This window comes from Psittacula echo, assembly GCF_963264785.1.
Source record: "Psittacula echo genome assembly, chromosome: Z".
NCBI lineage: Eukaryota > Metazoa > Chordata > Aves > Psittaciformes > Psittacidae > Psittacula > Psittacula echo.
The window spans coordinates 63,869,081-63,885,376 of NC_137742.1; the positions used below are offsets into that span (position 1 = coordinate 63,869,081).

Consider the following 16,296-nt stretch of genomic DNA (forward strand, 5'->3'; position numbering starts at 1 on the left):
CCCGTTCAGCAACCACAATTATGTGTACAATACTGGTCAGCCTGCAAAGAGTGCTGCTCACAACGTAAGAAAGCAATTAGTTGTAGCTTGATAAGGAGGCAAAAGAGAAGAAAATCTTGCCAAGTAGCAATCATATTTTATGCCTGTGTTTGATATGCATTTATATACTCATATATATCTTTGTCCAGACACTTGCACATTAGGTGTGCTTAAAGGGGGAATTCTAAGGAAAAGCTGTAAGTACGGTTAAAGAAAAACATTCCTTAGTACAGTAATCTAGAGGAAATATATGCCAAAGGGACACATTTTCTGGGGGGAAAGAAAAAGCAAGAAAAAGATTTCCTGAACCATATGCTTCAAATACACAGAAAACTTCTTTGTAATGGAAAGCTAAGGCTTTGTGAAGATACTGATGTGTACCAGATGGTCGTTAGGTAGAGACGGGTTTCACACAAACACAAAAAATCAGTCTATTCACTCTGTTACTAATGTGTTAGTCTAGTACACACTGAGAAACAACCTTCCACACCTAATCAAGACAACCTTTCTTCCACCTGACTTTGGGGAAAAAAAGCAGGAGTAGATTAGACCTTAATAGCCTGTCCCACTTGTCTTAGAGCTGTATTCTGCAAACACTCACTACTGGACAGTGGCTGTTCCCATAAGCGGAATCGCTGTGTCCTTAGGTGCCCTTACAGCCAGTACCGCTGAGTGAAATTCACCTCTGAGCACAGTGGCACCACAAATGCATGAGCTAGTTAAGTTTCTCTTATAAACAGAGAAAAGACTGAAGTGGCAGACAATGCAGTCCTGGCTCTTTCACACACAACCATTATTAAACCTTTACAATGTGCTGTATAGTTTGCAACACATAGTGAGCCTTTTTTTTTCCATTATACCATTTTTACCTGTGTAAATAAGCTTTCCTGCAATTTAAAGAGAGCTTAAAGTTTTGAGGTGTGCCCAGGACCTCTATGTTAATATTGGTTAATACCTAAACATCTAAGAAACAATTCTGCCTCTGTTTTAAAACAAACCACCTGCAAACCTGCAGAGACAGTGCTTTTCAGACTTACATGTTTAAAGAAACATGTAAAAATCAAAACAGACTCTTAAAAAAAAAAAAAAGCCCAACTGGTTTACGTGCTTCCATTATTTGCAAAATCTTTGCATTTGGAGTACTGTAATCAAGTAACAGAAGGAGAGTAAAAGCACTTAGTGTCTACAGGCATGGATAATGATTCAGAAGGGCTGCACTTCTGTAACTACAGCTCGTTCTGAAGTGTACTTGTGAAATATAAGGAGGTTTTTTTCAGGTTTAAAACAAAGACAGGTATTCAATACATATTTGATAGTTGCTCTAATATGTGCAAGTCATTAGGATCTCAGAGGTTAAGATGTCTGCACACTATCCTATTAACAGCTAAAGCAACCTAATCAGACAATTAGAAGGAAAGGCTAAATCAGTACTACAGAGGGAGAAAGGACTATGTCTAGGGGGTAAAATAAGGGCCCAATTCACTAAGAACTGATTTTTCCAAAGGTAATTGAAGCTGCTTGAAATTTTGCAGAAGAATCTAGCCTCATCTCCGTGTTTAAATGTGTGGTTCTTGCGTAATTTCTCTCTGATGTTCTGCAGCCAGACCTTCAGCCTGCTACCTTCTCCTTGAGTGTCAAAAGAGATGCACTTGAGCACTCACTTGTGTGGACTTTACAGTTTACTTGTTTACAACCCATCACATGAGACTGCCCCAGAAAAGGGAGTCCACCTGCCAAATTCAGGAGGAGGCTGATGACAAGAATACAAAGATTAAGGGCTTGGTTCTCCTTTCATTCATACTGCTACAGATTGGGAGCAAGCCTGTTGAAGTGAACTGATTTACAGTGGAGTAAATCAAGGGAATCAGGCCTTATGACTTCTTTTGCAACTGGTGTTTCAAATGCCTCTAGATACATTTAGTCTACTGGGTCCAAAAGCACCCTGAGCATTCACTTGTCGCTATGCTGGTATATTCCAGAATGTTGAGGTTTAATCTATTACAAAATATCATTTGCTTATGCATTTAACTGTACTCAATAAAAATGCAACCACTGATAAAATTTTCATTTTCTCAAGAAAAAGATTCAGAGCATTCGCTACAATTACCAAACATGAGCATGTTTACTGAGACTGGTTTACTACCTCATGCTGTAATTTTATACACTCCTTATGTGGAAGATCAATAGAGGTGACTAGCACATTTCTTTTCATATTTTGCCATGGTAGGTGAACAAAATAACTGCAATAATATCAGAATAGGTATTTTCACTAAACCCATAAAAGGAAGAGCTGACTTGCCTAAAGACCACTTTATCAGGATGTTCCCGAGGAGGGTCAGTGAAGTCATCTGTGAAAGACAGGGCATAAGTGGGAACCAATCCTAATGTTGGGTCTGCATTTCTCCACTGCATCTGCCAGTAGGGTCGTACTCAAAGAGCTGGATTAATTCCTGGGGTCTGTCTTTGGGCTTGACATGCCTGGACAGTCAAATGGACTCCCTTTTGTTACCTGTACTCCCAGCTTTTTTCACTCTGCTGCTCACTTGAATAACTTTTCAGATTTCCTAGTCATATTAAAATATCAGCTTTTGCTAAAGTCCTTACTAATATGGTAGCTGATGGGATCAACAGCCACAGCCCCACAGATGTAACTGTTCGGCCTACAAAGGTGCTTGGAAGCAGGAAATCTAGAACACTTCTGGTAGCACATCAGCACTACGCAAAGGCCATTTTCTTTATCTTTACATTCAGCAGTACAAATTTAATTATTACTATTCTTTAATTACTGTTTTGTGCATTGGAAATACAATTTTCAAATGAAAGAAAGTACAAGCTGCATATGCAGATGAAACCATGAGTCTTCCACACGTTATGAAGTTTCAACTTGTCTTTGATTTTGTACATTCCCTTCACTGGTTTTCATTATCATACTTTCAAACAAGTTTCACCTGCACATTTTCCATGTCCCGGTAATAAAGAACATGGCAAATTTGATTTTATTTTTACAAATGCTGAACAGCATTACTGTGCCTCCAGTTATTTATATTCTGCTGTACTGAGCTGTCATTGGTTCTGGTTTGTACCTCCATGTTTTGCAGGCACGAGATGAAAGGCCCTATTAAATGTTCGTAGTAACTGCACGCTAACCTACCTCTTGCTATGTTCAGCCAAACATATGGTGGATTTGCCCTCTCACTGGTGAACTGCTAGTCTTTTACAGCCTGCAAACAACTTCACAAGCAAGCTCCCATTCCACATGGAAATTAACCGTTGACTTCACTGGGAGCAATACCGCATATCCTCTTAGCTTGTGAGTACTTTTCTGTGCGCAGGATGTATATAAAGACAAACTACTGCAATATAGGTCTAGGTTTGAATTTAAAGTGATTATTTATTTTGCAATAATTCCTCATGAAGCATTTATTCTGCACTCCAAGTACTAGAGTAATCCACTTCCAAATATACAGAACAAAGTAGCGGAAAGCACTGTGAGCACAGATTAACAGCTGCCTCATGGGAAACTGCTACTCTAGTCTTGCAGAAATGCTCCTCTTCAGCTCAGGTAATTTAATTTGCTATGTGAATCCTTTTTTTTTTTTTTTTTTTACAGATCAGATACTGCAAGCATGGGTAACAGAAATGACTCACCCTAGCAGTGCCCTGCAGGAGTCAAGGCATAACCCAGTCTCAGCGCACATGGTCAACAGGTTAATTTTCCTTCTGAGAGATCTTTCTGTAACCCAGGGACAGTTCTGCCCCTTTCCCTGAGGTATCTCTGACTGTCTGCTGCAGCAGTCATGACGCCAGCCTCATGACGAAACATGAGTGGGAAGCTGCTATCTTGTTTTTCCTGGCAAATAGGTAGGATGCATCATTGTACCCAAGTGTTCCTTTCTCTGAGTGTTCAGATGAAGCATGCTCTTAATGTCTGCTCATATCCCATTAAAATGGGCCAAATCTTGCTTCAAGTCAATGAAGATAGTTTTGAGGGAAGACAAGAAAAGACAGATTGAAAATCAAGAGGTATGCCTCAATACTAGCTGTGATTAGTGAATCAGGCCCTCAGACCAAGACAAAACAAGTATTAAAGGGCAACAGCTATTTGAGTACAGAAACTACTAGCTAAGACAGGGATCAGGAGGAATTTTTAAAAACACCCATAAACTGACCATACACTGTGTCGTAAGACATTTCATGATCAGGTGAAGCAGTTGAGATGTCTATGAACAAAATAAATTGGGAAGAAACATTAAGCAAAACGAAAGTATGAAAATACTTAAGATTTTAGTAAAAAGTGATTCCTCCAAAATGTATTTGCTGTCAGTAAATAACGAAACTAAGAACTTCCTTACCATTCAGGGCTACGAAGGAATCTGAAAGACAAATAACAGAGGAAAAATCATTATTTTTCTCTCTTTTTTATTTTTTACTCTTTTGCTGCTAGCAATCTTCTATCCTACAGCTGATACTTATGTGATTAGTACCCTAATGACCTAGGTAAAACTAATATTCAGACACACCTGAAAACAATGTCTGGCTCTGAAAGTGTTCATGGCCAGCCCTGTGCAAGGGAAACCAACTGGGAAGGCCAATGTACTTCCTGCCATGGCTTTCTTTGTAAAATCAAGTCTTTATCTAACATGAGGCAATACAAGTGATGCAGCCAGCAGTGGGAGTCAGTGAGGATAAAACTCAAATGACCCAAGACCACATGAAGTAGTAAGATCAGCTGGGTTATCAGGGAATGAAATCTATGCCTTTGCATTGTCAAGGTTCAATGCATCATTCAGGGCTAAAGAGGGATTTAAGCAGGGTATAGGCTTTGTTCTCTTTGCACAGAAACAGACGTCTCTCCATGAGCACAATGTGCTGTTTCTGAATAATTTCCTACCTTTATTTTATATTTAACTGATATTAGGTACCCTGCACTTTTGTCTAACCTATTTGCCCAAGGAGAGGAAAGGGCAAAGCTGCATCAGCTGGGAACTGACCCGATTTTGGTGCTAACAGCACTAACAGGGAGAACCGGAGGGACTATGTGTACACCTCCTTCAAAAAACTTTGAGACAGCCTACATAACCCATGTCTTAGAGGAATGTGGAGCTGAGATGAAGGGAGGGCATGCAGAGGCTGAATCCTTGTACTCCCCCAAGCACAGTGACCACAGTAGTAAGTGGCTCTTGAACAAGGATGCACAAGGCATGAGAAGGCTCTGTCTTTCTCCAGAGCATCCGGCCAGCACTGTATCCCACGGCACATTCTAGCCCTCCATTATTTTGTTCTGTATTCCAAAAAGTAATGACTCTCTCATTGTACATTATTTCCTCACCTTCAGCAGTTTTATTGCATGTACTGGCATCAGTGCAAACTGCACTGAAAAGAATGTGATTCTTGATTTCGTAAGGTTTATAAATAATATTTGGGGCTCAGAATTACACTTGGCAAGAACATTCGGAACAAGAGCTGCCCTGAACACAGATGTTGGTATTCTTGAAGGTTGAGAAACCAGCATGTAAGGTTTCTTTGCATGCAGTGCAAGCTGTACACTTTTAAGCATTTCAGTGCAAAACATAAATGCTTAAAGACTGCGTTTAAGGTTCCAACTCAAGCTGTCAGTACCTAAGGTTTACCATTAAAATTTATTAGGCAGGGTCAGTAGTGACTGACTCTTAATACCCCTATGTTGTCCAGCCTGTGTGTAAAATCCACTAAGATTCACAAAGTAAGTAGTTGCCACTTCTTGATCTGAAACCAAAGCTGAAGATATATTTCACTCTCTCCCTGTCCTTCATGGGAATGTAGTACAAGTCACATTCTACATGAAGAAACCAAGCTGCTTCTTGTGCAGCTACATAAACAACCCAACTATGATGGGTAACAAAGACAATGAACATCCAATTCATTATGTTATTGCTATAATCAATATCCTCTAGAACTGAGGTTTTCTCACTACATAACTGCTTTGAAGTCTGGTGTTTGCATAAATCACATCAACTGGGCAATTTTCCTTATATACATTTAAACAACCATTCTTCTTCTGGACCTGTATCATTAGCTGTCATTGCTGTCCCTGTTGTGGCTTACATATTGCTACCAAAGAATGTCCAACACGTAATGGTGATTTGAGGCATTCAGAAGAACGGTGTGACACATGGTAAATAGAGGGTAAAAGATTTGCTTACTTTGGCAGTCACCCAGTCCATCTGTATTGCCATGTTCTATGTCCTGTTCAAATGCCAGTCTAAATAATAGGAAAATACAAAACAGTATGAATAACAACAGTCGCAGGCATGACCAGAAAGAAATTATCAAATGTTCAACTGAAATAAAGCCCTGCCAGAAAACTGGCCATTTCTTTGGAACCTCCACAAAAAGGCTGAAAAATTGCAACATAGAGCTATTTATCATTGCTTAATGATTTCTTGGCTTCTGATAATGCTGCTTCTTCATATTATTACTTTTAAAAATCCACTGTATGCCTTGTTGTCAAGGGAGGTGAACAGATTCAAACCTTTTAAACTCTTAACGCTATCATAAATTATTTTATCAGGAGCAATTATGCTACTACCTTAACTTGTCCATACAGTAGACAAGGTGCACTGACACTTGACGTGAGAAGGAAGGTCACCCATTGGGTAGGTAGTGTGCTGCGGAAAGACGACCTGTGTTTGAACAGTCACTTAGGTACTGTGCTGGATGAGGATGCAAGGCGTAAGTACTAGTCCACTGATGGCATTTCACTGAACTCAAGGGTCTTTTTTGAAAACACTCACAGGCTTTTCCAGCTGGCATGCCCAATTTACACTGCTAACCTCTGCCTGTGATTTTGGATAACTAGTGAAGCTGTTCTTCCAACTTCCTGTACAATTAAAGATGAATGACAAGAGCCTTGGAAAATGTCCAAAACAAGCTCTTGTCTGCATTAGTTAGGATCCTGCCCTTGAGGCGTAATTATCCTTGCAGGCACCTCATTCCCAACTCCATGTTCTTAAAACTCCTGCTCAAGCGTCACCTACTCCAGGAGGGCACCTAACATCTCTGCCAACTGTTGGCTAGTTTACAAGTTCCCTAGACATCTTCTCGGCTGAGCTGGATCCCCTTCCTAAGTGTTATGCACTGGATGGAGAGCGACCTGCCTTGCTCACCTCTGGAATGCACCACTGCAAATTGTGCTGCCCCTGTCTCTATGGATCTACTGATAAACATGGAAGCTGCTTTTACAGTAAGGTATGTAAGTTCCCTGCAACATGCCATCGAAGTGCAAAAAGACTCAAGCATTTTGGGAATACTGAGGAAATCTGGTATGGACACAGGTCAATTTTAACATTATTTACCAAATGTCCAGTCAGGAACAGTCCACACATTCACAGTAAAGCATATTTAAAAAAAAAAAAAAAAAAAAAAAGCTACAGCATGCCCAGTGGACAAAACCATTTGAGTTGAATTAGGAAATTAAGAGCAAGACACAAGCACACTCATCCATTATACACTGAAGACCTGTTCAGGAGCAAGGTTAAGTGATGCAAGCAGTGGGGCTGTTGAGGTTGTGTGATGTTGTGCTACACTTGCACCACTATCCTGAGGAAGTATAGCTGCACCTTAGAGCGGGCAAGCATGAGGTATGTCAGATGTGGCCAAGAACTGAGATCTCTGAAGCGGATCAGCTCCCTGCAAGAAGGCTTTAGTAACCACATTTAAACAAACCTTCACAGACTTTCATTATTGTAAGATAATTAAATTCCATGCTCAAGGAAGGGGAGATCCAGCACTTCTCTGAATCTGCTTCAAGCTTTTACTGTGCTCTGATTCCTCTTAGTAATGCACAGTAAATTAGAAGGACTGGTTTTGTTTTCAATGGACAAATTGCTTCAGTAATTTAATTTGGATTCTATTGCCTCTTTAATCAGCTGTGATGGCTCCAGCGTGGGCTGGTCCAGATATACCCATCCAGTTCCCTCCTTTCAATAACACACAACCTTAGTACAGCTCTTTCATTTTCTTCCTCCTCCTCCTTCAGTAGTTACCAATCAGCTGAGAGTTCACATCAGAAAACTTTGTGAGACATTTCAGGGTTGAATGCAAATAAGGTAGAAACAAATACTTCCCACATTTTTCCTTTCCTAAGAGCTCCATGTTTCACATAGCTCTGACCAAGACTGCCCGGCGCCACTGCCAGACCTTCACGTCCCATCCAGCCAGAGCCCTTACTCACTTGGAGCCAAGGACCAGCTGTGTGCACACCCCGCTCTCCTTCATCCATCCGCAGTATGGGTCTCTGGATGCTATGCAGGCCCTTGAGAAAGAAAAGCACAAGGTGGCATTCATGAGTGCTCCCACCTTCCCATTGCCTGCAGTGCCAAGAAAACATGTACTGACAGCCACCTGAAAGCACGTACTTTTTGCATTTGCCGTGACGCTCGCAACGTCCCAGGGGAACCTTGATGACACAGGTGGAGAAGGCGACATACAGGGCACTGCTGGGCTTGTCAAGCTGCATGCCCACAATCCTCTTGTCCTCCACACCGTCGTAGCTGCACCTGATTCAAAAAGAAGTTTCAAATGAGTTCTGCTGGGAAACCAGATGAAAACTTAATGATTCCTCAAGCTAAAGAATAAAACAAATCAACCCCTAAAGCTCCTGCAAAACAACCCAAGAATGGCAGAACTGAATACAGCAAGGAAAAGAACACACAATATAGCCACTAGAACCACTGATACACATAAAAGTGAGTATTAAAAATACATGGGACAGGGGAATAAGAAGTGGAGAGAGACGGCACACTAGACAAGCTTTCTGAAGGGCCCTTCATATTTTTGTGTTTATTCTTCTCCAGCACTCAACGTAGCTGAAGTTTTCGCATGATTATGGCCCACTTCAAAGCCCCCTTAGGCATATTTGAGGAAGGTTGAAATGCAGGAAACTTCCTTTGGAGAGCAGCTTGCCAGTTGTTGAGTTATTTGGAGAGGAATCATGTATTTTTTACAGGATTAGAAAATTAATCTTCCTTTGCAGAATTCACTTTTAATTATCCAGCAACTGCTGCATAGGATGGGCTCTTTTCTACACATACTGGAAAAAAAAATCTTATTGCAGTGTAGAGACTGATAAGCAGACATCCCTTCCTCAAACAATTTAAAATTACCAAAAAAACTTGGCTTCTCTAACTATTTCCCTTTTCATGGGACAACCTACTCTGGGAAATTGGAAGTTCAAAGTCACTCATACACAAGTACAAAAAGTCAGATACACACTTTTCAGGATTGTAAATGTTCATCTCCTCCAGGAAAAGGCTGTCATTTAGGAAACCACTGTTTCCTGTCCGTGCCAAGAACTTCAGGATGATTCCCTTCTCTGATCCCAAGAAAACCACAGTGTAGTTCTGATATGGCCCAGCAGCAGAGTCCACGGCAATTTTGGTCAGGCGGTATCTAGAATAGCAACATGGCATTTTGCATCACTTGGGATTAGATTGCTGTTTATTTTATTACATTTTCCATTTCAGAGAACTGCATGGTAGCCTTCTAGCAACCATGTAATGTATTTAAGCACTTTTCCTAGCTGAATAACCTTGTAAGTCAACACAGACAGTACCAGTTTGGCTACCAAATGGTGGGGAATTTTCATGTGTGTGCCCGCAAGTCCATGTGTCCAACAGCTAGCAGAAGTGTTTGCAGAAAGGAATGGGGCCATTTAGGAATTATCCCAGTCAAAAGCAAAGTACTGGCCTGGTGAGTTCTTCAGGCAGGGAAAGAAAATTAGCACAGCAAATTTTCTATTTTCATTTCAAGCTCTGTCACATTAAAAGCAGCGATAATGATAACTGATCTACATCCAACTTTCTTGGCAGGAAAAGCTGTGCCAGTGCAGTAGTGAAAAGCTAAAATGCCTTTTTCCTCACTAAAAATAATCACACAACTGCCACTAAGTGAGCTGGGTGCTGAGACGATACTGAATCTTGGGATGACACAATTTGTTGAAACCAAGTACTGGTGATTTGGTACCAGTTATCTGGTACTGGTGGTGAAGGAAAAGTGTTCTGTAGAACTTGCTGCTCTCACCTTTGGTTAGAGGTATAGAACCTGACATAAAAACCTGATAGAAGATACATTACTAGAACTAAGTCACACCCTTCCAAAGCTAAACAGCACCTGGCATAAAACTCTACCCTTGTTCAGAGGGAATGAGGAAAATAGGCAAAAGTTAGTGACTCTATTCTGTTCACAACTGAAGGGTAGATAAGTAGTATAGTGACCACAGCAAAGAATGGGAATGTATTTGATAGGAAGGGGATGGTGTACTTGAGGCTTGCTGATTTATGAGTCTTTGCTCAAAGCCCTTCATTATTATTTTTCTCTTGTTGCCATAGAAAGGATACATTATGTGATTACTTGTGCCTATACACTTCTGTAAACATTAAAACATACCAGTACATAACCCGACAGACATCTTCATATCCTGTGAACATATCCTGGCAGACATATTTGTATCCTGTGTACATATCCCTGGGCTGTCTGCTGATCCTTGCCCAAAGCTTTCTACCGAGCTGCCTCAAACACTTGACCCATAAGCCAACAGGCGGGGCCAACCTTCCCCTCACAGCATTTCCTCCAACATCCGGTTTCAGCACAGCGTGGTTGGAAAGGACTGAGGTTTTTTCCTATCTATCTTGAAAGCTGCTCAGGGAGTTCTGCAGCATCTGCTCAGTGCTGCCATTGTTCCTACTTGGATTCATGCCCAGCACACCAAGGATGTTTACAGAGTTTAGGAGTATTCTGAGCAATACTATCAGCACAACTTGACAGCTACAATGAGCAAGAGGTACATACCTGACCATTGTTCTCAGGAACCAGGGTCGATTGACAATGGAAGGTACAGCCTCGTCCATCAGAGGATGTGTTTTGATGAAGTTCAGAGTATCATCCGGGAACTCGTTAGAGGTTACGTATTTTTCTAACGACGTAGAGCCAGCACAGCAACCAGGCCTAAATAAAACAAGAGGGTAAAGCCAGAACACTTACTTGATGCCTAGTGCAAATCTCCTTTTGTAATGATACCCTCAGTGAAATCTGATGTGCATTACAAGGATCTAAATGGGGGAGTGAGAAGCCTGGTGTACTTGTTCAGCCCCTCAGGGAAGGCCTAAAATCCTGCTATATCCTCCGCTCAAAAGGACTTAACATGTCACCTAGAAGCACAAACACAAATTTCCTTAGCAGGAGTGTGACATGCACAGTTTGTAGTTCATCCACTGACATGGAACATGATCACTGCATGTGTGCATGGCTTGATGCTGCCCACTGGTGCAAGGGACTTTCTGATCTGTAACTATCTTAGTGGACTGCTCTTTCCCGGAATAAAGGCAGTCCCTAACATACAGAAGGAAGTTGATCTTTTTAGCATCTGTGAAAGAAAGTCACTTTCAGTCCTGTCAGGTAGAAAGTGGACTATCGGAGAAGACAACCCAGTAAGCACACATGTAAACATAGGTTTTACCCTTCTTTCAATTTGGATGAGACAATTTAAATACAGTAACACACTGAGGCTTTCACTAAAACATTATCTAAATATTCTTTGGCAACTTAAATGCAAACCCGCTCACCCTATTTCCTAAAATCCACCCTGCTCTTCACAGGTAACTTAACCTTTCTTTCTGGAGAGGTCATCTCTACACAGCTAGAAGCAAAATGATTCACCTATTATTAATATTTTGTCGGTTATTTTTGCCAACAAAAGGTCCATTTGCTCCCATTTCGTAGAGCATTATGATTCTTCAAGCCTTTGAGCCACTGTGAGATGGGAAGATAAAAGATGGACTACTCATAAGTATGCCGCAGTGTCCAGTTTTCATCTGATTTGATGTGGGTAGAGCCAGTATCATGAATGGAATAACGCCAACTTGAACAAAATATAGAGTGGTCCTGTCATATCTGTAGCTCAGACTTAGATAAATATTCAAACCTTAGGTATCTAAATGTTATGTAGGAAGGTAGCATAGGACTGGAGGGGATTAGGTGGGTCAGTGGGTAGGGTCCCACACAGTTGCATAATAAGCACTACATGTAGAGTCTCTGTGGTTTTTCTTTTCATATTCAAAATATTTTGGTTGTTTTGTAATTGCATATAGAATTAGCAATAGAGGTAGAGAAGGAGAAACCAAGGGTATCACCAGTCCTTGCCAGGGCACTGATTCATAAGGTGACACTCTCAGAGAACTCTAGGGAGCAGCCTACGCCTTTTGGCACCATGGTCCCTATCGTTTATGTATACCTAATCTGGAGGCCTATTTCCTCCTAAATGCTAATCACATGATAGGATTAATTCTTTTTAATCTCAAAACTGGTTTAATCGAATAAACATAAAACCAAGTAAACCCTGCTGTGCATCTCAGCCAAAAAGGGAAGCAAGGCCTCTGAAAGGCTCAATGTGGTTCTTAGAAATGTTAGGATCAATAGAAGCACTAATGTTTCTGCACCATACAAAGATACCCAAATAAAACTCATGTTATTTCAAAGATGTCTTTTGCCTCTCATGCATTTCAATATGAGTTATAAGTAATGATTATTTCTACTAAACAGATTAATAGCCAAATGTTACATGAAACAGTGTTCACCACTTCACTAGTGGCTATGAAGGAGCTGCATTTTCCTGTCTTTATCATAACTGTTAGCTTGCTATTGGCTTACTCCACAAACTTCTAATGCAGCGCTCTCTTCTTCCTTCCCATCAGAAGAGAAGATTTCTCTCTCCTTTCCCTCTTCCCTGCCAGTATTCTCTGAGTAAAGTCCACACAAATGATCTTGGAGCCCTTACGCAGCCCTGCACTACCAAGGGAGTCCATTGTGTTAATGAATTGTTGAAACACTGTAAAAAAGGAGAAGAAAATCCAGCAGCAGTGCTAGCAGGTGCCTTACTAAGGCTCAGACTGAAAACAGACACAGAAGTTACCAGATTTTCCAGTCATCTCCAGGCTCTTCTCTTGAGTAACAACTTCAGAATAAAGACAGCACAGGAATACTATACTCGGCAACTCTAACACATGATGGGCCAAATTTGGATTTAGGCAGAGACTCAGTTGCCACCAGAAAGTTTCACATAATTTTTTCTTCTGAAGTTATTTAGGATACCCCAAACAATGTAAAACATATATTAGAGTGGTAGAGCTTGACTGAGATAAATTAATTTGCTTCATCTACATTCATATCATGTTCTCAGAGCAAAATGCCACTGGTGTAAATGAGTTAACAAGTGGCTGTCAACAGCAACCTGTACAAAACGAGCGCTTGTAGGAAACACTAAGAGGGTGTAATAGAAGAGCCACATGCAAAAAGGATGGAAGTGGAAGTGGGAAAACAACTCATAGGAGGAATGAGGTAAACCGAATCTCCATTTTGATGGAATGCTGTTTTTTTGTCCCCATGATGCTTCCTCTGTGGCACATTAATTGCATGTTAGCTGCAGAATAGCAAACCACAGAACTGGTGCAGGCTTTGTAATAAGATATCCATTACTGAACCAATTTGCAACAGGTATGTAACACACACCACTCTTACGTGAGAGATTATTCTGACCAAGTGGATCTGACATTGGCTTGACTTATGTTACACAAATCTTGCTAAAGTGGAAAAATTCTCACTCAACTTCTAATTCACTGTTACAACATGTATTTTCAAATGTATCTGCACCTTACAAGGCTGTTTGAATTATCAAACCCCTCTGTTTTTTGTGTGCAGGAACAGAAAAACATCACTATACATGAAACATACCTGGGCTTGGGCACTCGTTCATCAGGAACTGGTGTCCATGTTGAGTCTGGAGACTTCTGTTCTTTGAATCTCCCAGTAAATACATTGGCAATGTCAAGCATGTCATAGGCACAGACTGCAGAGCCAGGGATGCTGCAAAGTGACATTTCCCATAAATTGTTACTGATTCCGCAGTTACGCATAAGATCTTGAGTGAAAAACATGCTATATAGAAGACTTCCTGTCAGAAGCTACTTAATCCTGAACTCTCTAACCTCTGAGCATTGACAGGAAAAGCCAGCCCCATGGAAAAACCTGAAATATACCAATCCTTCTAGAACAATTTATTGCAAAACCTCTACAGTAAGAAGCAATTGTAACAATCCTGAAGAAAGGAAAGAATCTGTGAGACTCTGGGTACCACTGACAATGCATAAGGAGTAATAGTCAGTCTCATTCAGAGCCATTATTTGAAAATTCAAGTTCTTGTAAGTCACAACATCTCTTGGCATTAACTCTCACAGTCCCTGTCATGGCTTCAAAATACACTGCAGAAAGCTCAGAAGTTGGTGCTGATCAAACTGGGAGAATGCCGCAATGTACCACTGACCTGGCATTTACATGTCATTACTCCGTCCTCCCACAGCCTGATCTCCGAGTTTTCCCAGAAGAAAGGAGTTAATTATGCTCAAGAATTTGCTTAACTCAATGAGGTGTAAAAAGCTTATAGAAGCAAATTCGATTTTATTTTTAGATCATAAAGTTGTAAATTTCAGCTTTTTGAATATTTGCATGCAAATCCCTAAATCTAATGATATCCTTACCTACATACTTTCCAAAAGGCTCAGGGGTTTTCCATGGCCAGTTACTTGGAAGCATGAACTATTCATTTACCCACCTTTTATTTTTTTAACACGAACTACTCTATTTGTGTCTGACTTTCACTGCTTGATTTTATCAGGTAAATAGCATGAACCCAGCTGGCTGAGGTTTTCAATCTTGCTTTTAGCTACTAGGTTATATATATATACCAAAGAAAAATCATAAGAACTATCATACTGCTACAGAGAATAAAATTAAATTCGTAAAGGTATATAAATTGATAATAAAATAACTTTAAATATTAAAAGGTTTCAAAATGATTATTACTGAAGAAAACAAGAAGTAGGGAGACAGTATTAGTCTTACTTTGATCTCCACAGATCGTGTTTTTTTATGGAAGGAAGCTTCAAAGCTCTATATTAATGTGACACTACACACGAGGAGTTTTAAATGGAGGCAGCCACAGGTATGTTGATGTAAGAGTTGGTGAAGGGGCTATTTGGCCATACACAGGACCTCACCCTAAAAGACACCTCGAGCTAAAAGACCCACTTCAGTTGGAAGATTTTGCACGTTGTTGAATTAAGCCCTAAAGAAAAAAAAACCCCTAAAGTCTTGAGGAGTGCTGTAAAGAACTAAAAGCTCTGAGAACTGTGCTCAACCCATAACTACACAGTGACTACACAGAGTCACTGTGCTCAACCCATAACGACACACAGAGACTGCAATAACTTTCACTCTTGAGGATGGCATTTTGCAGGTCCACAGTGTGATAACGCCAAAAGGATGGAGTACTGTGGTTCACGGCCAAGCCATCGCCCAACCACTGGACTACAACCTGTCACCAGCTCCTGTCCTGAGTGACTTTAGATTAGACTGGGGGACCTCTTCCAGCTCACCCTAAGGGGAAACTTTGCTCCAATGATCAAAGATATTTGTTGCAGCTTTTTCTCAGTAGGGGAGGAATGAAAGAGATCTGTCGGTGTGAGAGGCAGGTTTGTTAATGAGGTGCCTCCAAACCTATGCACTTTTCTGTCATCTTCAATATCTGACAAAAAGTGGAGCCTATAAAATAGTAGCTTGATTTTAACACCAAGTACTTAGATTTTAAATGCAGGGAAAACTATTATTCATGACACACCACAGGAAATACTATCAGAATGGTAGGACAATCTCAGTTCTGAGATAATCTTAAGATACGACCTATTTTCTGATGCTGAATCTCTGTTTGTTCACTTGTTTTTACTAAGCTAGTTTGCATAAAAAGAGATCATCCTAATTTAATTCTGTATTCCCTATTGATGGCATAATTATTCCACTGCAGTTCCTAGCATTTTGATGTCAAAAGCAGCAACTATGTATTACAGGCCTGGGCTTACTCTTATATGAAGTTAGTTCTGTGCATGACCACACTGAGGTCAGGCTTGAAAAGACATGGTGAGTGTACAGCAAAACCAGATGAATTTCAACAATAAAGTTCCCCTTTCAGCTCGAACATTACTCAGTGAAACAGCAATATATTTTTTAATTAGAGTGCTACTATTTTTTTAACTTCTCTGGGAGACCTCGATAATTAGATACAGTTACTCTCCTAATAACTTCTGGAGAAACATGTTATAATGTGCAATGGTAATAAATTCTTCGCAGATGAACTGATGCTTTTGGAAAACCACACGAACAACGAAATTCAGA

General features: G+C 40.5%; 1 protein-coding gene across 2 annotated transcripts in view; it reads right to left on the reverse strand.

Moving 5' to 3' along the window:
* SEMA6A (semaphorin 6A) overlaps positions 1-16,296 on the reverse strand; it is a gene marked incomplete at both ends in the record, with an annotated part of 62,993 nt that overhangs the window by 25,639 nt on the left and 21,058 nt on the right. The window contains 8 exons of one of the 2 annotated variants that reach the window (XM_080637714.1): positions 4,209-4,259; positions 4,392-4,412; positions 6,222-6,280; positions 8,252-8,332; positions 8,436-8,576; positions 9,292-9,468; positions 10,867-11,022; positions 13,804-13,935. In XM_080637714.1, coding sequence (XP_080493840.1) covers positions 4,209-4,259; positions 4,392-4,412; positions 6,222-6,280; positions 8,252-8,332; positions 8,436-8,576; positions 9,292-9,468; positions 10,867-11,022; positions 13,804-13,935 — 818 coding nt within the window. The remainder of the gene's footprint in view (positions 1-4,208; positions 4,260-4,391; positions 4,413-6,221; positions 6,281-8,251; positions 8,333-8,435; positions 8,577-9,291; positions 9,469-10,866; positions 11,023-13,803; positions 13,936-16,296) is intronic. The other variant, XM_080637715.1, reaches the window with a different exon arrangement.